This window comes from Xenopus tropicalis, chromosome 3 (genome assembly GCF_000004195.4).
Source record: "Xenopus tropicalis strain Nigerian chromosome 3, UCB_Xtro_10.0, whole genome shotgun sequence".
NCBI lineage: Eukaryota > Metazoa > Chordata > Amphibia > Anura > Pipidae > Xenopus > Xenopus tropicalis.
In genome coordinates this window covers 102176111-102197330 of record NC_030679.2, presented here as the reverse complement: position 1 = coordinate 102197330, position 21220 = coordinate 102176111, and the positions used below count along the sequence as shown (strand labels likewise).

At 39.1% G+C, this 21220-nt stretch overlaps 1 protein-coding gene and 1 long non-coding RNA gene across 2 annotated transcripts; one reads left to right on the top strand and one right to left on the bottom strand.

Moving 5' to 3' along the window:
- Positions 1–2408: 2408 nt before the first annotated feature.
- On the bottom strand, positions 2409–6534 carry LOC116409769. Its single transcript, XR_004222038.1, has 2 exons — positions 6461–6534; positions 2409–2998 (listed from the first exon to the last, which is right to left on the bottom strand). It is a non-coding gene; the product is annotated as an uncharacterized LOC116409769 (long non-coding RNA).
- An 87-nt stretch (positions 6535–6621) lies between these two features.
- Positions 6622–20119, top strand: mapk6 (mitogen-activated protein kinase 6). Its single transcript, XM_002936339.5, has 6 exons — positions 6622–6754; positions 11405–12621; positions 14794–14938; positions 16035–16199; positions 16330–16531; positions 17872–20119. Exons 2-6 carry the CDS (start codon positions 12067–12069, stop codon positions 18965–18967), a joined length of 2163 nt encoding a protein of 720 aa, XP_002936385.1. The 5' UTR covers positions 6622–6754; positions 11405–12066; the 3' UTR covers positions 18968–20119.
- The last annotated feature ends 1101 nt before the right edge of the window (positions 20120–21220 follow it).

The following is a 21220-nucleotide window of genomic DNA, read 5'->3' as shown; positions in this document are numbered from 1 at the left end:
AGTACTTTGGCTTTGTACTTACAAGTACAGGTGACTAATGTCACCATTTAACAAATTCTGTGGTTATATTTCGCTGTGTGTTACTTTCTCCCATCGATCATTTCTTCCATCAGTTCTCCTATATGGACCAAAATTTTAAATACATCCAAAAAGTCAAACCCATCTTGATGTTCCCATTGGTATAAATGGATCTCAGGACCTATGAGCTCCTTAAATTTTAAGGGAGAAAATGTTGGTGAGAAAACCTGAGAAAATTTTAGAAATAGCAAAAACTTGATCAGTGCTAGAAATTAATTTTCATTGGGGTTGATCTCAGAAGAAATGTCAACTATTGTTGATAATCTACAACGATCAAACAAAACATAGATGCCACTACAGTAACACAGTATTTGTATATGCAATGACAAACATTCACATTATTTCCCACAAAAACAAAAGAGCTTGACAAGTGTCGCAATGCTATTGCAGCCTCAGCTGGAATAAATCCCATGAACCTGGGAAATTTTATTGAAAAAAAAAAATCAATGCTGCCCTCCACATGGTATGTAAATTGTTCAACACCTCTAATGGATTATGTGTTGTTGTTGTTAATGTTAATGTCACATGTGGCCATTTCAGCGTTATATGTCTATTATAAGTTTGCAGAATTACTAGCTAACAAAACTTCATTTAAGCATTAAATGCCTCATGATAGCAGCAGGGGTTAATAAGGATCTATTAGGGACAGCAGCTGCTAGGGTTAATAGAGAGCAGTGGGGAATTATTTAATACGGATGGTTTAATGACAGGGATATTAGTAAAGCATAGAAATGTGGGGGCAGCAGATGAAGATCACTGCTGTCATTTCAAGTTAGCTACAAACCAACAAGCATAGCAATAGTATGTATGTTGTTAAGGGCAATACATTTCTACAAAAAAGTTGCAGTTGTTGGATTTAGAATTTCAAGTTTTGTTAACAATTACCTGGATATGTCCACACAGAAAATAATTAAAAAAAATATAAAAAATAAATAAAATTGAATTCTAATCTAGATAGTTCGCAGATAAAAATAATGCCAAAACTGATAGACAAACAAGCATCTTGCATTTCAGTAGGTGTAATTTACCACACCACAATGTGCAAAGTGCAGTTTCAGAGGCCACTGCCATGTTTTTTTACAACAATGTAGCGTTTTCTCCCATGATTGCAGCATAATTGTAGTTGTGTAGGGGAGGTATACCTGATACATTTGTGGCCCATGCCTAACAATTGACACAGATGCACAATCACACTTTGCGGGTTAGTGTCATTTCTAGCGTTTGCCATGAGAGTGATGTGATCGCCTGATACTTTTGGCACAACTGTGCTACCTAGATGGGCATGCAAGGCCATACTGGGAACCCTGGAGCTACCACCTGGTTTGCATCTCATGCCATGAGCCACTTCTTTATTGCTTTTGAGGAAGTGGCTGATGCCTAATTCTGAATAGTTATTTCCATTTGTTTTATTTCTCCAAAGATTCTGTGAAGGTACTTCTAAGATGGAGCAAATAATTAAGGCCAGCTAATTAGGAGGTCTGGTGATATAACTGGAGTTTGCATGAGTGCAACCAGGGTCGGACTGGGGGGTGGAGGGCCCACCGGGGGCTTCTGCCTCAGGGGCCCCTGCACCCCCCAATGGCCCCCGCTGCAGGGGCCCCCAACACCTGTCCGACCCCCTCCCCCACACACGACTAAATGAAACTTACCTGAAGCATGTCAGGGGAGGAAGACTGGCGGATCAGGGAAGCACCCTTCGGGGATCGGGTCTGAGCCACCGGGGGCCCGCCGGGTTCTTTCCCAGTGCCCCAGCAGCCCAGTCTGACAAAGATACTACAATCTTTCCTGATGAACTGTCTAGTTCATGCAAACCCTGATTGGCAAAGGACTTTATAAAACATTCTCTGTAAGAGATTTCCATAATACTGTATATCAGTGCTAAAGGTTGGCAATGGGGTAAAGTGATTAATCAGCTGTATGTTTCCATGGTGTTGCCTTGTAATAGTGTATGTTGAGGGGGTTGTTCACTTTTTTAGTTCTGTTGTTTTAAGATAGTACACCAGTTGCTAGCTATTTTTAAATATTTTTCTAATATTGCATCTTATGGTTTCATATTTCACTTTCTCTTGTCTTTCTGGAGCAGGTTTGGAAGGGTGGTGGGGGGCACTAACTCTTTAAAATAGAATTTGCTACATAATCCCTGAGTAAACTGTTAAAATTGAAACAATAGTTACTAACATTCCAGATACTGCTGAGGAAATTTATCAACTAATGTAGTAAATTGTAACAGTTCAGAGTCTGATCCTGGATTACCGAGACACTAGCCAGAAATACCAGAAAGAGGAACATAAAAGATCAGCCTTGAAAATGTCAAAAATAAAAAACAGAAAGCAACTGAAGAAGTCTTTATTTCTGGTGAACAATCTGAAAATATATGTATTGACAAAGATGTTTGGAAATAACCCCTTTAATTATGCTTTAAGAATGTATTAAACTGCAGGTACTGACATATTTTAAACCCATACTATTCAGCTCAAGAAACAGTTGTAGGTATCTAGGCCACCTAACAATAAACGGCAGGGGCAAGTTCTTTAGGCATTTTTTTTTTATTATACTACTTTGTTGTTCTTTGGGTATTTGGTTTGCAATTTAAACATCACTTTGGTTTCTAAGGTCTAATGTCCTAACTGCTTCAAAGTTGCAAACACAGAAGAGAATAGGCCTTTAAGCAATGCGCCAGAAACATTCTGGATATAACTAAAATAGGTGACAGAAGCCTCCTACAGTCACCACCAACAGTCCATGTCTTACTGATGTAGAACACCCTTCTGGTGGGCCTTGTCATCTTGAGTCGTAAGAAGCATTCTTCTGGGAAGAATCATTAAGCATGGTGCCCTTGGGAAGTGCACAGCAGGTACAAGTTGCCTAAGATACACCTTGGCCAAGGCTGAAGCAACAGTGTGAGACAGAATTGGGGAGCCTGCATGACAAATGGAGGGTTTCTTAACGGGGATATTGTCATGATTTTATGGTATACTTTTGATTTAGAAATTACATTGTTTACATAGCAAATAATTTACTCTACCATTTAAAATTTTATTCTTGAACCGAACCAAAAAATGTATTTTTTTGTTGTTGTAATATTGGTGTGTAGGATTCTGAGCTTTCAGAAGGATCCAGTGCTACACATTAGAACTGCTTTCAGGTAACTTATTGTTTCTAATACGCCCATGTGATTGGAGGAGTCCCAAGCCTGACTTGGATATCTTACTAATGAGTGCTTTTCTGATATCTACTGGGAGCTGCTATCTTGCTACCTTCCCATTGTTCTGCTGATCGGCTGCTGTGAGGAGGGTGATATCACTCCAACTTGCAGCTTAGCAGTAAAGTGTGACTGAAGTTTATCAGAGCACAGGTCACATGGCTATGGCACCCTAGGAATTGAAGAATATGGCTAGCCCCATGCGAATTTCAAAATTAAATATAAAAAAAAAGTCTTGCATTTTTAAAAAATGGATTTCAATGCAGGATTCTGCTGGAGAAGCTCTATTAATAGATGCGTTTTGAAAAAAAAAAAAAACCATGGTTTCTCATGACAGTATTCCTTTAAGAATAAAAGGTACAGGAACTCTTGTATTATAGAATTTCCACAGAAGAATCCCCTGAGCATTCGGTGGCATAACTAGAGGTTATTGGACCCTAAAGCATAATAATAATACTAGGGCACCATAAACTGTGCAGATTAGACATTTATCATTAACTTTCATTGAAACAACTTCTTGGCCATCATGTTTCTGGGCCCCCTAGCAGCCACAGGTACTTTCTCTATATTTAAGTACCAGTAGACACATGATTACTCTGGGTGCTGAACTTTTATTAGCCAAAAACTGCTGTAAAGTATTGGGACTGTGACAAATTGTGATACTGAGCAGATCATCCCATGGGGAGAAGAAAGACAGTATGTCATTGACTGAGGACCCTCTGCAAGGAGGATCTTTATATATTAGTCAGTCTTTATTTTGCAGATAATAGTATTTCTTTTGGGTTTGTTCTGTGTTTGTACCAGTACTTTTTTACTAGATAAGGCAAGTACCAAGGTTAGGCCAAGCGGTCCTATGCCACATAATATATATAAGACATTCTATGCATTAAGCTACTAAGACATGCCCTCCCCTTTAACCAAAGCAAGGATTGTTTGTCCATATATTGCAAAATATTCAAGCTGGCCAACTAGGTCAGTCTTCCACAGTCTAGCCAGTCCTACTCTCATTTTTATCTGATTCATTAAGAATTCTGCTTCATTATACATTTTTTAAATTACCTGTAACTTGCTTGCTTTCAAGGTTAAAACTCCCAAATGCTAGCCCTATTATTGGCCACCACTGGGATCACCTGATTGTAGCTTGGAATAGTGGGAGCTACAACATGGAGCAGGGCACTGCTCCTGTATAAACTATAGCATAAAAGGATAAAGTTGTGCTCACTACTAGATTTTGTGCCCCAAGCAAATGGTTTCCGGTGTAGTGATGTGCGCAACCTTCCCTTTATTGCTATAGTTCCAAGGTTAAGGTTGCCACCTCACTCATTTATAATTGGAGTTGCTGCAGGTGCAGGATGATTGGCTGATAAGATAATATTAGATGCATAGGACATAATTCCTGCTCTAGAAAGTTAGGGCTAAACTCCATGGGAGATCTGCAGGATGGTGTCAGATCGACAGAAAGCATCCTACAAGTCAGATGCAGTTGTGTGGGTTAAAATATAATGTAACTGCTGCATAAATCTGATGTGTTAAGTACATGAAAGGATTCCAACACAACACACCTATTGGAAGTGAACGCTGCATGGTGCGTTTTTTATCAGACGAGATAAAATCTGATGGTGTCTGACAGACTTTTTTTTTGCCTCATTTAAATACAATGATTGGGGATGAGAGAGTATCACCTGGGTCAGAAAGCGAGCAGTGAGTGCAGGGCCGCCATCAGGGGGGCACATCGGGGACAGTTGTCCCGGGCCCGGCCAATTTTGGCTTCAAAAGGGGGCCCGGCCACGCTATAATCTTCTGAGTAAATCGGGCCCCCCACCCCCCGGGAGGGAGCTGTAGGATAATGGGGAGGATGCTGGGAGGGAGCTGGAGGATACTAGGGGGGACCTGGAAGATGCTGGGAGGGAGCTGGAGGATACTAGGGGGGAGCTGAAGGATGCTGGGAGGGAGCTGGAGGATGTTGGGGAGGATACTGGGGGGAGCTGGAGGACGCTGTGAGGGAGCAATGATTTAGGGGGTCCCTGCCCTGGCACCAATGCAAAACTTAACACCTATCTACCAATGTTTTAGGGGGGCCCTGGCTACCAATGTTTTAGGGGGCCCTGGCTACCAATGTCTGTGTGTCCTTTGTACTGATGGGAGGGGCCATTGGGGGGCAGGGCGTAGGCCCAGAAAATTTTGTTGTGAGGGTCCCCGTGATTTCTGATGGCGGCCCTGAGTGAGTGTAACTGGGTCAGTGGGGCCCAGCGTGTTTTTTCATGGTGTCCTGCTGGCCCAGTCCTGATCAGACATTGCAGCTGTGGAGATCAGATTTTGTAGAATCCTTCAAGTCTTGTGCTGTTGCATGACAAGATCAGATACAATCTGATAAAAATATCCTGTGAAGTTTAGCCCTAAGGGCAAGGATCGATGAAAAGTGTATCCTTCCCTCAGCCCTGTGCTTTTCTGCCAGGCTGAGAAGCGGGCCTGCTTCCATACGCTCCTGTGTGTGCCAGCCTTAACGCTATGGCAACTGCCCAGTTGCCATAATCGGCCTGGAAAACACAAAATCGAACACAGACAATTGCAGGGCTTTGTCTGTCCTTTCCCTTATGGTTAATGTTTGGCAACAGGTACACGCCATACTGAATGTGATGAAGCCAAATACATAACCAAGATGTCTTACAACAGCCATGTTATTACAAGGTCTGTCTCTTAAAGGAACAGTAACACTAAAAAATAAAAATGTTTTTAAATAATTAAAATATAATGTACTGTTGCCCTGCACTGGTAAAAGTTGTGTGTTTGCTTCAGAAAGACTACTGTAGTTAATAGAAATAGCTGTTGTGTAGCCATGGGGGCAGCCATTTAAATTGAAAAAAGGAGAAAAGGCACAGGTTACATAAGAAGATAACAGATAACTGTGTAGAATACAATGGGAATCTGCTACTTATCTGTTATCTGCTTAGTAACCTGTGCCTTTTCTCCTTTTTTCAATTTAAATGGCTGCCCCCATGTCTACACAACAGGGTATTTATATAAACTGCAGTAGTGTTTATGAAGCAAACACACAACTTTTACCAGTGCAGGGCAATAGTACATAGTATATTAATTATTTTTATACACTTTAATTTTTTGTTGTTACTGTTCCTTTAACAGTCACGTTTGTAAACCATGAAATATACAAGTCTCTTTTACCAGACTGGTGAATTCGGTGACTTTCTCGTCGGTGGTTGGTACCAGGCAGCCACACTTGCTTGGCACTAACCTGCTCATTTGAAATCTCCCGCTCAGGTGACGCGAAGGCTGCAGGGGCGAGCCGGGTGACGCGGGAGGCGGCTTCTCCGTTTCCTGCCTCTCCGCCTCTAGCAGTCAGTCGGAGTACATGGCGACTGCGGCAAGGAACTGGGGCGAGCGAGGGGAAAGGCAAAGCGGATCTGTAACCATCATTTCTGGGCCATTTTAGTTCTCCATATGAATGTGACCGGGCCTGTGAGTACCTTCCGTCCTTTATGCGTGCCTACAGCTTCCCTTGCGTTTGTTTCTTTCGAGAGCCGGGCGGCATTGTGCCGGTGATTCTCCCATTGTGTGACTGACAAAGGAGCGGACCTTTCTATCCACCTCGGGCGTTCTCTCTCACGAAATACCCCAAGTAATGGCGCGTCGTGTAGCCAAATACGGCTCCGTGATCCCTGGCACCAGTAGCCGGTTTATTTGTAGTACTGATAGAGAGAGAGGCGCTTCTAGTTTCTGATCTGTAGGGTCATTTCGCCGGCACCGCGACTTGCTTTGCCTACACATCCTATACCGGGTAATGTCGGCTCTTTGCCAGAGGGGACAGTGTCCCTATCATTTTAAGTGTCGGTCCCTTAGACCCGTTACGTTGAATTCGCAAGTATAACCTAGCCCATGGGGCTGCATATTCTGTTCATTGATAGGACTAGCTCTGGGTTTTAATGACTACTTTTTTCCATATTAATAATGTTCACTTTATGGTTTGGCTGGACGTTGAGCGGAGGTGATGATAGTAAAAGTAGGCGCTAACAGCGTAAACTGGCATTCGTCGACTAAAAATGCCTTAGCGTAACTAGGTTGGGGAATTCGGGGCTCCTTAGAGTAATAAGGTGATTGACATGACGAAGGGCCAATGTGATACCCCGGCGAGAACGAAATGGGTGGGAGGGTGGCTCTGTTTCATTCAGCCAATGATATCAGGGGATTTCCTCCCACACCTCCCATAATAGTATATCATGATGAACATTACTGGCGACCATCTCTATTTAGCTGTTGTTAAAAATTGATGGGAACTAGTTCCGCTGCCATAAACCGAGCCTATTCTGTCTTTCTATATTTAGTAGCATGAAGGGGTTGCGTTAGTCGCCGCTGCTGCTGTCTGCTCGCTTAGACGCTTCAGACGTTTCATTCATGTGCTTGGGGGCAGCTTGATGTGGCGTGAGCCGTAGAACTGCTAGTGGGAGGCGCTAGGCGGAAAGTTTCTCATGTGATGACTCACATTGTCCACAGCTGCAACGTGGCCGGTGTGTGGGGTTGTGTGTGTGGATCTCCTTTCCGCTTGTGTGGCTGCTGCCGTGTGACTCACAGCTGATTTTCCCATAGCAGTGGCAGCTGCTGATTCCTTGGGGATCCTGGGAGTTCTAGTTGAACAGCTGTCTTCAACCGTAAATTGTCAAGGGACACTTGCATTTCAGCAGCTGGAGGGCCGCAAGATAACCCCCCACTGACTGTTCCGTAGCACTTTATTTACGTTGCCACAATCCATTATGTACAAACTTCAAACAGTTTTAAAGGTTTTGTTTTAATGTAATCGCTATTAAAGCAGTATCTGCCCAGCTGCTCATAATCTCTCCACTGCTGGTTCTGACTCCCGAAAGAAATGTAGTAGCAGCAGCCAGCTAATTAACAGACTTAAGAAGTTGCTTGTTAGGTTTCTAGAGTCAAGGAACAGAAAGGAATAAAATACTTTTTTTCTTTTTATTTAGAATTACATTTAGGAGCCTTTAATGATGGAGGTCAGTTGGGTTACAGGCAGCAGAGCAATGATGATTAGGTTTGAGGGCTTTAGAATTGGTGTGTTCAGAATGCTAGATGCATAAGGGAGATGTGTTCTGCGTCTAGAATTAAAGCCCAAGCTGTATTAGAGACTGAGCTGGGTATTCTCTGGAGACTGAGGGGTTAATAAGGAGAGATTTGTTTAGTGGGAAATCATGTGCTGTATTAAGGGAATTCCTCACTGATTCTCTGAAACAGAACTTACATCACCACCGGAGATGTTAAAGGCAGCCGTGGCAACTGTGTTGAAATGAGAAAAATTAAAGGAACAGTAACACTTATAAATAAAAATGTTGTAACCTATAATGTACTGTTGCCCTGCTCTGTTAAAGTTGTGTGTTTTGCTTCAGAAACGCTGCTGTAATTTATGGGAACAAAGCTGCCATTTAGCCACAGGGGCAGCCATTCAAGATGGAAAAAAGGAGAAAAGGCACAAGTTACATAGCAGATAACAGAAACTCTGTAGAATATAATAGGAATCTATGCAACTTATCTGTTATCTGCTGTGTAACCTGTGCCTTTTCTCCTTTTTTCAGTATGAATGGCTGCCCCCTTGGCTACACAGCAGCTTCATTTCTATAAACTACTGTACGTGTTACTGTTCCTTTGAAGTCAGATTATGTGCCAAGTGTGTTGATTTTCTCCAGTAGCATATAGAGGAGAGTATTCTTTCAGTACTGCAGTATTTTTTTCTTCATTAATCATCCTAACACAGCACATTCATTGTATTAAGAATAGGTGTGTGGAAATTTGTTAGAAAAGGACTTGTTTTATGATCATATCCATGGCTGGCATCATGAGCTTTTCCAGTATGTTGGAAAGCTGTTTTGGTTTCATTGACTAAGTTGTAGGACATTAACTTGGATCATGTTGTGTCTTGGGCTAAGTGGCACTTAACACAGAATAAGTTGGACAACTTTAAACTAGCAATTTACTTAAACTACATACATAATCCCTTTTTTCTCCCTGAAGGATTGGATTGCTGTAATTTAAATTGAAACTCAACCCAAATAAGTTTTTTTTTTTTTGTGTGTAATGAAAGCGAAAGTAATTCTGACCAACTTTCCTATGTACATAAATTAAATGCTTTTCAATAGTTTAAAGCTGTTATTAAATGTAATCTCTATTGGCACTAGCATTGTAGGGTGCCACACAATACACATCTCTGGCTAGTTGACAGTTGGACCTGACAGGGAGCTGCAGGATATATGTTTCTGCATGAAGGCCAAGCTCTCGTTGACTAATCACATCCTACTGTGCTTATGGGGGCTGAGCATTAGGACACTCCCATCACACATTTTTAACACAGATACAGACCATAGAGGATATATGGGGAGCTACAAATGTAACTTTTAAAGGTAATTATCTTTTAACCAAATTTAAATCAGGGGCCATACATTTGGGTGATATTAAAAGTTGGTCTGTCCCTCTAAGTCTGTGAAGTAGAAAGATCGCAGAAGTTTGGTAGGCATTTTAGGAATTGGGCTTCAGTAGAGAAGAGCTGACTCAGTGGGCATTCAGGACTGGCAGTGCAGCAAATAGCAAGGGTCAGGCAGATACTGGTTTTAAAAGCAATTTCACTTTATGAAGTAATCAAAAATGCTTAAGTATGAGTATTAGAAAGTTGGTTAAAAGTAGATGCTTTATTTTGTTCACAAGGGGTTCTATGGAACTACAATTGGTGTTGTACTTAGGCTTTACTCAGATCATAGGGTTACTAACAGCTTTTCCTGGCTACATGGGCTACATGTGCTCACTGCTTCTGCAGGAAGCCTCTTTTCAAGAACCCTTTAAACACATTTGTTATGAAACTAAATTAACCATGTAAAACATTTGCTGTTAATGTGCAGTATGGGAAAACCATGCTTTTATTACATAAAATATTTTGTCTCTTGTGACTTTTTTGAGATGGGGAATTCTTGTAATTTTCGTACTGCATGATTCTTTAACAGCTGCATGTTAAGCTTTCCTTTTCATTAGTATTTTAGTGTTAGAGATTTAATCTCTGTACTGTGTGTATTAATGTTGTCAAACCAAAGGTCTTTAAATGCATTCCTAAAGTGCATATATTGCTTTAATTTGTTCAGGAATGTAATGCTTGGCTTAGGGATTTTTCTTCTGAACACCTGTGCAAGTGCGTTCTGCATTTGTCTGCATATACACTCGTGTCCTGATCAACTTTTGCTGTGCTAGCAAGGTCACAATTTTGTATTATCTGTGCTATAACGTTTTGGGTGGAAGCTTTAAAATAAAATAACCCTTCATGTCAGTGTTATATATGTCACAAGGCTAAGGCTGTTTTTTCACCATTAGCTGGTGCCAAAGCCTACAAAATTCAACCCTTCTGCTTCCCCTTCACTTGCATAGGGAACACTTGACACAAACAGTGCAGATACTTTTTAGCCTGAAAATGCTTACTAGAGCATCTTTACACTTAAAAGTGCCAGTACAAACATGCTTAAGTGGGTGATTCTGCTAAAAAGAGTCGGTAATGGAGCTGTCAGGAGTTGTTAATCCATACAAACATACATACATACATACATACAAACAAACAAACAGGAGATTTTAGAATGCTTATCTATTTACTGGGATGCACAGAAGAAGAAATCCCATCTAGGGTGCCATCAGCCTAACACCACTATGTAGATTTTTGTAAAGTTTGCAATGCTGTTCATTGATTGACTTCATTTATTTGTGGTAATGTTAAGGCCCATGGCACCTGGTGTTCCACTGGAAGAAAAAAAGCCAAACCAAGGTTTGCTGCCTGTAATGAAAATCCTCCTGACATCATTGGTAAAGATTTATTTTGGGCTGAAAATTGCATTTAAACAGTTTTTGGGCACAAATGTGCCAGTACCCATGGTATTAAAAGGATTTCCATTATGGACAATAAGGGATGGCAGGTTCATGTGTTTTTCCATTGATGGAGAAAAGGATGTGTGTGTCAAGATTACAAAATAATTTGGCAGAAAATACAATTTCTATAGAAAATAACCAGTTCAATTGTTTGTTTACAAATAAATGACAATGTTACTTTGTCTGTTTGTTGCTAACTTTGTGTCTTTCTTTTAGGTTATCTGGAAATAAAATGGATGGCAGCTTTGATTGTGATTGTGGTGAGCTGGAGCCACCTGATCATTAACAGACGCCTTCTTCTGTAATTTAAGTTCTGCCACGGTTTCCTCTTCAAATGCACTGTATACCAATACCGAAATAAAATAATTTATAGTGCTTACTAGCATTATAGAATGAAGCTGCTCAGGACCAGTTTAACACTGAATGTATCTGCACTGTGAGGAGGATGTTTGAAAAAGTCTTTTACGTTCATATTTATTTACTCTTTTGTTAAATGTCAATTTTTTGCACACTAGAGCCACATGCGTAGTATGTCATTTCATTCCGCGTTAGTTCCTCTGAGTGTTTTCCTTGCTGTCTTTTGGGATGCTGCATCTCTTATGAACTATGAATACTAGCATTTTTTTACATTCAAAGTTGCAGAGCTTTAGGGTCTTTTTTGGAATATTCCAGGCCTGGAAGGCTGATATGCAATGAAATTTGGTGGAATCCATCTATAAGGAGTGTTTTTTTTTTTTTGTTTTGTTTTTTTAATTTTTGTGGGATCTTTAATGTATTTTTCCCAATTCTGTCTAAATTTATTAAGATACCAGCAGTGATTTATTCTCAAATATTTAGTGTAAACTAAACTTGAGAGCAAAGAAAGAGTGGTCACCAAAATGGCAGAAAAGTTTGAAAGCCTCATGAACATTCATGGATTTGATTTGGGATCCAGATATATGGACTTAAAACCTCTTGGCTATGGTGGGAATGGCTTAGTTTTTTCTGCTGTTGATAATGACTGTGATAAGCGGGTGGCTGTGAAGAAAATCGTTCTGACCGATCCTCAGAGTGTCAAACATGCTCTGCGAGAGATCAAAATTATCCGGAGACTTGACCATGATAACATTGTGAAAGTTTTTGAAATCCTCGGTCCTAATGGAAGACAGTTAACAGATGATGTGAGCTCTTTAACAGAGTTGAACTGCGTTTACATTGTCCAAGACTACATGGAAACTGATCTTGCGAAGCTGCTAGAGCAGGGCCCCTTAAGAGAAGAGCATGCAAGGCTCTTCATGTACCAGCTGCTACGTGGGCTTAAGTATATCCATTCTGCTAATGTGCTGCACAGAGATCTTAAACCAGCAAACCTTTTCATAAACACAGAAGATCTAGTGGTAAAAATTGGAGATTTTGGTCTTGCGCGTATTATGGATCCCCATTATTCTCATAAGGTGAGAAATATCTACCATGAACAGTGGTTTGAATAACTTTTAATTTTTAATCATATTGTGTAATTCTACTGACAGTAAGATCACTATTGAACTGCACACCCATCTTTACTGGCCCAATCCAAATTGGCCAGTGGTGGTTATTGACTATCTGTTTTTTTTGTTTTCTTAAGCATTAGCTGGAAGACTATCTCTATGAAAATTTAAAGGAGAACTAAAGTTAAATAACTGGGGGGGTACCAAAATGTTAAGCACCTCCCAGTAATTAAAATTGCTTACCTGATACCCTGGATAAGTTCTCCTGTTTGCTAAAACCTGAACTGGCTCTGGGTATTTCTGCAGAAAATCCTCCTCGCCATCTTCTTTGTATGCCTCTGTGGTCTTTTTGTTCTGGTTTGGGCTGGTGCACTCGCAGTAGAGTAAAAGCTGAACCGTCTTTTTCACTCTAGTGTGTATGCCCGTGCCTGACAAAAAGAGAAGGGGAACACATCCCGCCAAATAACTTATGCAGAAATACCCTGGGTTGGGGCAGTTTTTTGATAACAGGAGCACCAGCCCAGGATATCTGGTAAGATTATTACAATCAGCTACGTGTGCCTGCACCAGAGCGAATTCATTCGGGTGCAGGCACAGGTAGGAGGCGTATGGCACTATTTTCGGCAAGCGATTTTTGACTTGCCGAAAATATACGCCAAATGCCGCGTCTGTGCAAGTTCTATATCCTTACTGTCATTAAAAACCTTGTTACACAGACAATAAGACAGTCTTCATACTTAATGAAATAAAGCCCCCTATAAGAATTTTACTCTGGATAGTCAGTTTTGCAAAACCATTTAATTTTTCTGGGCTGTAATACATTCATATGACTGGATAGTGGCTGCCAGTGGGAAATAGTGGTTCATGTTTTACAGTACTCTGGAGCACCGCCGCAGTAAGCACATCTCGGGGAAGATGAACCTTGTTTTTTTTTTTTTTTTTCCTTTGTTCATCTTGCATGCAAATCTTGAGTACTGTTTCTCTCAGTATTTTTTAGCTGTTTCATTGAGCACTAATTCCTCACTTTTACTATTTCTCACATCCGTTCTCTCAGGTGAATTTTAAAGTTACGTGACATTCCCATAGCCTTCTATCGAATGGATTTACTAACCCAACTCGAGAGTTCTCGAGTAAGTCCACTGATAGAATTCTTCCATAAAGGAAATAATGGAATGTTCCATTGGATTGAGCTTCTGAGTTATTTAGGTGAGAAAACAGTGGGAACAAAATGCAAGAAAATTGATACAAAAAAATATTGATCTGCAGTTAATCAAGATATGTAAGATGTCTTGACTTTAACCATTTGTAATAGTGTGGTGGTTTGGCAGTGATTTGTTTCTTTTATTTGTATCCTCAATAGGAAGTGGCATTATGTATTGTGAACAAAGCATTACTTTTTCTGCAGATTTGCATTTTTTCTAGTATATGTCCCTAGCCATGTTGCATGCCTTTACTGACACATTTTCAGTTAGACAGTAGCAAAAGCAACATTTTTTTATAACCACTAGGGTAACAAACAATATATAATTCATTATACAGGTATAGGACCCGTTATCCAGAATGCTCGGGACCAGGGGTATTCCGGACAAGGGGTCTTTCCGTAATTTGGATCTCCATACCTTAAGTCTATTAAAAAATCAGTAAAACATTAATTAAACTCAATAAGATTATTTTGCATCCAGTAAGGATTAATTATATCTTAATTGGGATCAAGTACAGGTACTGTTTTATTTTTACAGAGAAAAAGGAAATCAGTTTTTAAAATCTGAATTATTTGCTTATAATGGAGTCTATGGGAGACATGCTTTCCGTAATTCGGAGCTTTCTGGATATCAGGTTTCTGGATAAGGGATCCCATACCTGTATAGTGAAATTTCTGCTTGTAAATGGAATGGAATTTCATTTTAAATAGGTCTTGAACTGTCGTTAGGCAGGATAGGTTTTAAGAAAGGGCTTTCTCCCTAACCTTTTCAAAACCTTTACCTTTATAAATATGCGACCATGTGTTAAAGTGATTCTAATTTGTAAGGCTCCATTCCAAAACCCCTAAAAAACAAGTTCCTCCTATTGGTTTCAAAATTGTTTTGAAAATTAAATAGACAAATACATGTTTTGTTTTTTTTGTTTTGTTTTTTTTAGGGACATCTATCTGAAGGACTTGTAACAAAATGGTACAGATCTCCCCGACTTCTTCTCTCTCCCAACAATTACACTAAAGCAATTGACATGTGGGCTGCTGGATGCATCTTTGCAGAAATGTTAACTGGAAAAACGCTTTTTGCAGGTTAGTATGATTTAATAACACATTTATTTTGTGTGTATTTGAGCATTTACTGTAGTTCTCTGGTTGTAAAGCATTTAAAAAAATTACTTAAAGGCAAAGCAAATACAGTGTGGTACCAGATATTTAAACAGGAAAGGTTTTCCAGCAATATAAGGGCTGCCATTTGAGAAGCCTTTCTGTAATTTCGGTTTGATTTAGCAGTTAAATGTTGAAAAGAGTCTCATGTTGTAAAGAGTTGGTTGCTATAGAAATATCCAGACATGCTTCCCAGTGATATCTAGATAGTGAATAGTAAAGATATACACCATTTTGAGCACAGATCTTATCTCTTCTGCTGCAGAAACCCTGACAGCAATCCTACTTTATAGTAACTGAAACATTTTACAGTATAATATTTTTGAGACTTGCAAGATATTTCCATACTAGAACTGAAAGACTGTCTTTTTAGTTGTAGTTTCCTTTGATAGAACTATGTGACACGTTGTGAATATTGCAGAACAAATGCTACTGAATTGTGCAGTGTTTAGTTTTGCTGCATTAACATAGTATGGGAGCATCAAGAAAAGTAGTGTATGACTGGATTGCATTTAGTTTGTCCATATCTTCAGACAACCCTTTGTGCCTGAAGTGTGAGTTTTCATCTTCCTTTTTTTCTGCTTGCTCTGGTCAAGCTCCCTAAACAGCCAGTATGAGCTAGTATGAGATCCGTAATCCGGAAACTCATTATCCAGAAAGTTCTAAATTACAGGAAGGGCATCTACCATAGACTCCATTATAAGCAACTAATTCTAATTTTTAAAACTTATTTCCATTTTTATGTTAATAACTAATATAATAAAACAGTACCTTGTACTTGATCCCAACTAAGAAATAATGAATGCTTATTGCAAGAATCCTTGACAGCTCAAAAGTCCATCTTGATGAGCCTACTTAGAAATCTGTATTCCCCCCCCCCAAAAAAAATCAAACTCAGTTAAAATACATGTTCATTGCAATGTGCATTGATAGTGCAAATATCTCTTGATTTTTCATCTCCCTGTAAACTTTCAATAAAAATAAAAACCATAATTAAAAATTCATTATTTTATTCTTTAAGGTGCACATGAGCTTGAACAGATGCAGCTGATCCTGGAATCAATACCTGTTGTGCATGAAGAAGACCGCCAAGAGCTCCTCAATGTAATCCCAGTGTATATCAAAAATGATATGTCAGAGCCGCATAAGCCTTTAACACAACTGCTTCCAGGCATCAGCTCAGAGGGTAAATCTATACCTGAATTAATACATTTAAAATTATTCAGTAATTTCTTGCAGAACTATTTTCTATACGTGTTTGAGAACAGTATTTGATATCGAACTGATTAATTTACTCTTTTTTTCTCCCTGAACAGCGCTGGATTTTCTGGAACAAATATTAACATTCAGTCCCATGGACAGACTAACAGCAGAAGAAGCTTTGTCTCACCCATACATGAGCATTTACTCTTTCCCAATGGATGAGCCAATTTCAAGCCATCCTTTTCACATTGAGGATGAGGTAGATGATATATTATTGATGGATGACAGCCACAGCCAAGTGTATAACTGGGAAAGGTAATTAACAATACCTCTTATATTAAGGGCAAGTTCCTGCTTTTACAGAGAAATCACTGTTGTTTTACATAATGAATTTGGGGAGAAGAAAAGAAAAAAAACTTCAAGTTTAACCCCTCCAGCCCACAGTGCATCTCTCTCTCAATACCCTTCTGACTGTTGTCTCAGAACATTTATAATGCACTTCATGTCTCCTTCATTAGTAATTGCTATCCCATTACACTTCATCTAAGTGGCACACATGGCCATAGCACGTGTGGAATTGTAATTTAAGGGAACACTACTATCCTTTCAGCAAGGGAACATGTATAGGTACATGTAGGATTACTGTAGTGCTCTGATTGGTCTAAGAGGGCAGGAATATCAAAGATGAATCTCCTGTCTGCATGTAAAGTGAGAGAAAATCTCTCTTGCAACAGAACAAAGGAGGCAGGAAATGAGCCAGAAACAAAGGTGTATATTGGGCATGCATCAAAGTTTTAATCTAGAATGCATCCTTGTGACTTCATGTATCTTAGCAGAGAAAGAAAAGCAAGCATCACTGGGTGGTGGGATGAGGTAACTGGGACTTGTGTCGCTATGAAGAAAAATGTATGTCCTTCAGGCTCACCCTAAATTTTTGCCTTTTATCTGGACCATGAACAATTTTACACACCGACATTTGGTTTTATGGGGCAGGGGGATTGTAACGGGAATTAAAGTTGTTGATAAAGGTGGGAAAGGAAGGGTCAAGCAAACTTGAGTGAATAACTGAATTACAAGGGGCAGGCAGGAAAATGCTGGACATGTTACGGGTAGAAGAGAGGAAATAAGTGTGAATAGGTGCAAGAGAGCGGAATATAGAATTAGCAGAAGAGGAAGATTAGAGGATAAAAGTGTAGGAATGGGATCGGCAAGTGCTGAAAAGAAAGTGAGAAAAGCAGAGCAAAAAAAGTGGTAGTGGGATCAGGAAACCTGAAGAGAGAGTATGGGGAATGAGGTGAGGATTTTATAGACCAATCTTTTAGAAAGTTTTTCTCTTTAAATTTACTTGGATTATTGTGGACTGAATTGGGAGTGTACTTGTAAAGATAAGCAAAAACATGTTTTCTAAATCCATATGTTTTTGACATTTGACAGTGTCATTTAACATCCTGTTTCTGAACCATAGATCATCAGATGTTTCTGGACTACAACTCTCAGAATTATTCTAGAGTTAAGAGTCCAGGTACCTGTAATCCAGGAACATCTGGGGACCCAAAGAAAAAGGAGGGCTTTAACATTTAACACTAGCTGATGAAATGGATGTCCTCTAATGTATGGAGATATATATGTGCTCAATCATTCACTTGTATTTTCAGATACCATGAAAGCGATTTTTCAGACCATGATTGGCCTATACATAATAATTTTGAAGTTGATGAAGTTCAGCGTGACCCTAGGGCACTGTCTGATGGTAGTGATGATGAAGAAGTACAAGTGGACCCCCGCAAATACCTTGATGGAGACCGGGAAAAGTATCTTGAAGATCCTGCATTCGATCCCCACTTTTCTACTGAGCCTTGCTGGCAATATCTAGATCACCATGAAAATAAATATTGTGATCTGGAATGTAGCCATACATGTAATTATAAAATGAGGTCTTCCTCTTATTTAGATAACTTAGTATGGAAGGAGAGTGAAGTTAACCATTATTATGAGCCAAAACTTATCATTGATCTTTCTAACTGGAAGGAACAAAATAAGGAGAAGGCAGATAAGAAGGGGAAATCCAAATGTGAAAGGAATGGTTTAGTAAAAGCTCAGTTAGCGCTAGCAGAAGCTTCACAGCAACTGGTTGAGAAGGAAAGGGAAAAGCACAAAGAATTTGACTTTGATTCATTTATTGCAGGTACTATTGAGCTTAGTTTGCAGCATGATTCCTCTTGTGTAGACAAACTCAATGACTTAAATAGCTCAGTGACACAACTTGAATTGAAGAATTTGATCTCAAAGTCAGTTAGCATGGAGAAACAAGAGAAAGGAATGGCCAACTTAGCACAGTTGGGTGCCAGAAATCAGAATTCTTGGGACAGCCAGATTGTAAGTGGGGAAGACTGCTTTCTGAAAGACCAGTTTTGTTGTGATGTAAGGAAAGATGATCATGTTGAGAAGGAAACCAGCTATACAAGTTACTTAGATGATTTTTTTAGCAAAAAAGAAGAGACAGAGGTGACAGAAACAGAGATATCAGGAGATGGAAAGGTCGGTGTTAAAGATTATGATGATGGCCTGTTGAGTTTTAATGGAGACCTCATCCTTAACAAGCAACTGGATTGCATAGGTATTCCTCAGTTTCATAATCCTGTTGGCTCCCCACTAAAATCTATACAAGCCACGTTGGCTCCCTCTACCATGAAATCCTCCCCTCAAATTCCTCACAAAACCTACAGCAGCATTCTGAAACATCTGAACTAAAACACTCAGTCCTTTTTCTTTTTGTATCCTTTTTTATTTTTTACTTTAGTTTTCTATATTTTTTTTTACTTGAATTGTAATTTTAGTATGTGTTTAGGGATGTAGTTTTGTTTACCTTTGTCTTACTTTCTCACATTAATTTTAAACTGGCATGGCATTTGCACACAATATAAAGATTCAAAATAATGCAATGCAGGTGGAAACAGAAATAATGCACTAAATGAAGTATATCAAAATCAGTTGCTATGTTTTGGAAATAAAAGATCTTGCCTTGATGATAACACAGTGAGACTTTACATTATTGCATGAAAATGTCAGTGTCTTACCCCCCATTTTCTGCTTGCACACTCAGTTTTTATATCCATTTCTAAAGCACATGATACCAGCAGCAACTGAAGAATGCATATATTGGTACGCATGTGTTATCTACCTCAAGGTAACAGCAGTATGTGGCCAATCCGTAGCCACCAGTAGTGCTATTCATCATGCACCTTTGTTAAGCCAGCATTATTGTAGTAGATATTCATTAACTGAGAACTTCAAAATATTTATAAATGTTCTGGGATGCATCCTATGTAGTGAAGTGTTTAATATGCAGTATTTTATTTATTTGATCACATAGAGATGTCCTGTATTTAAAATCATTTTCTGAAACACATTTACAGCTAATTGTTTAGAATTATGGTTTACTGTCTACGTTGTTGCAAATTTAAGACTTTGCCTCCTGCTTGCTTCCCCCCCTCCACCCTTTATGTTTTCATTTCAAGGAAGGCGCTCACTGTGTATAGGAATTCGTATTTTCAAAAAGCTTGATTGACTTCTGCAAAATATAGGAACATCTTTAATATTAAACTCCTAAAAACTATAATTTTTTTCAAATTTTGTAATGCAAAAACAAACCGCATGCATGGAAATAATTATGGTACAACAGAACTGTAAATTAAGATTTGTGTATGTTTTCCCATTTTGGATTTTACTGTATATGTTTTTACTGAACTTATTTTGTTTGAAACCTGCATGAAAAGAATATAGCATGTAGTGGTATCTCATTTCTCCAGAAACTTGCTTTGCCTCTGAATTTTGCATACTATTTATGTACTATTGGTTCCCCTTATTTAAAAAAAAAATAAATAAAATATGGCCAGCAAGAAATATTTGTGTTATTTACAGGCTTCTATTTTTGTTTGTAATTATACAAACTTTCTAGACTTTAAATATATATTGTAAACCTAGTTCTCTATAACTGTAAATTGCTACTATACAGTTTGCATTTACCCCTCCCCCCCGCAAAAAAAAATGTCCAAGACAAAAGGACCATTTGCCGTCTGTTTTTCCCAAAACTTACATGGTCTTCAGGTGTAATGCAACAGATGGCAGTATGCACTGGTGTCCTAAAAGTATTTACATACATGTATGAGATCCATTATACAGAAACACTGTATCCAGAAAGCTCTGAATTACAGGAAGACTATCTCCTATAGACTCCATTTTAAGGAAATTGCATTTTACAAAACGTCCTTTTTCTCTGTAATAATTAAACTGTACCTTGTACTTGATCCCAACTAAAATTTAATGAATTCATATTTGGGACAAACTAATCCTATTGGATCGATTTAATGTTTTAAATGTATTTATTTATTTTTAAGTTGACACGGTATGGGGATCTCAATTATGGAAAGAACCCAGGTCCCAAGCATTCTGGTTAACAGGTCCCATACCTGTATAACATTCACTTAACTTCCCTTTTTCAATTCCATTTTTGAAACCTGGACTTCTACTTGAGACAAAATATTATCACCATCCATTTCATCCGCCTTTGCCCAGCAGTTAGGTTCAGTATCCGAGTGAAATGGTGGAAAAGTGTACTCTGTGCAAAGGGCCTTGACAGAAGAGCATAAATGCAGGTTACTCAATTTTAGCAAGAATCAGACCATGAAAGTGATGCAAAATATTTATTCTCATCACCGGTTATAAAGTTTTGACCCACACATACTCAGAAGGCCTTGGCTGTAGACTTTACTTAACAAGCTGTAAGGCTGCCAGCTCTTCTCACATGGCTGTATCATTACCATAATGACTATGGTACTATATGGCTTGCTGGAGAGGGCGCCCTCTAATGTCAGCAGTTTTGTATAGCATTGAACGATAACAAACATCTCATAACGGCTGCAGTTAAAGGAGAAAAGTAAAGTCACTTGGGGGTGCCAAAATGTTAGGCACCCCCAAGTGACTTAAATTGCCTACCTTTTACCA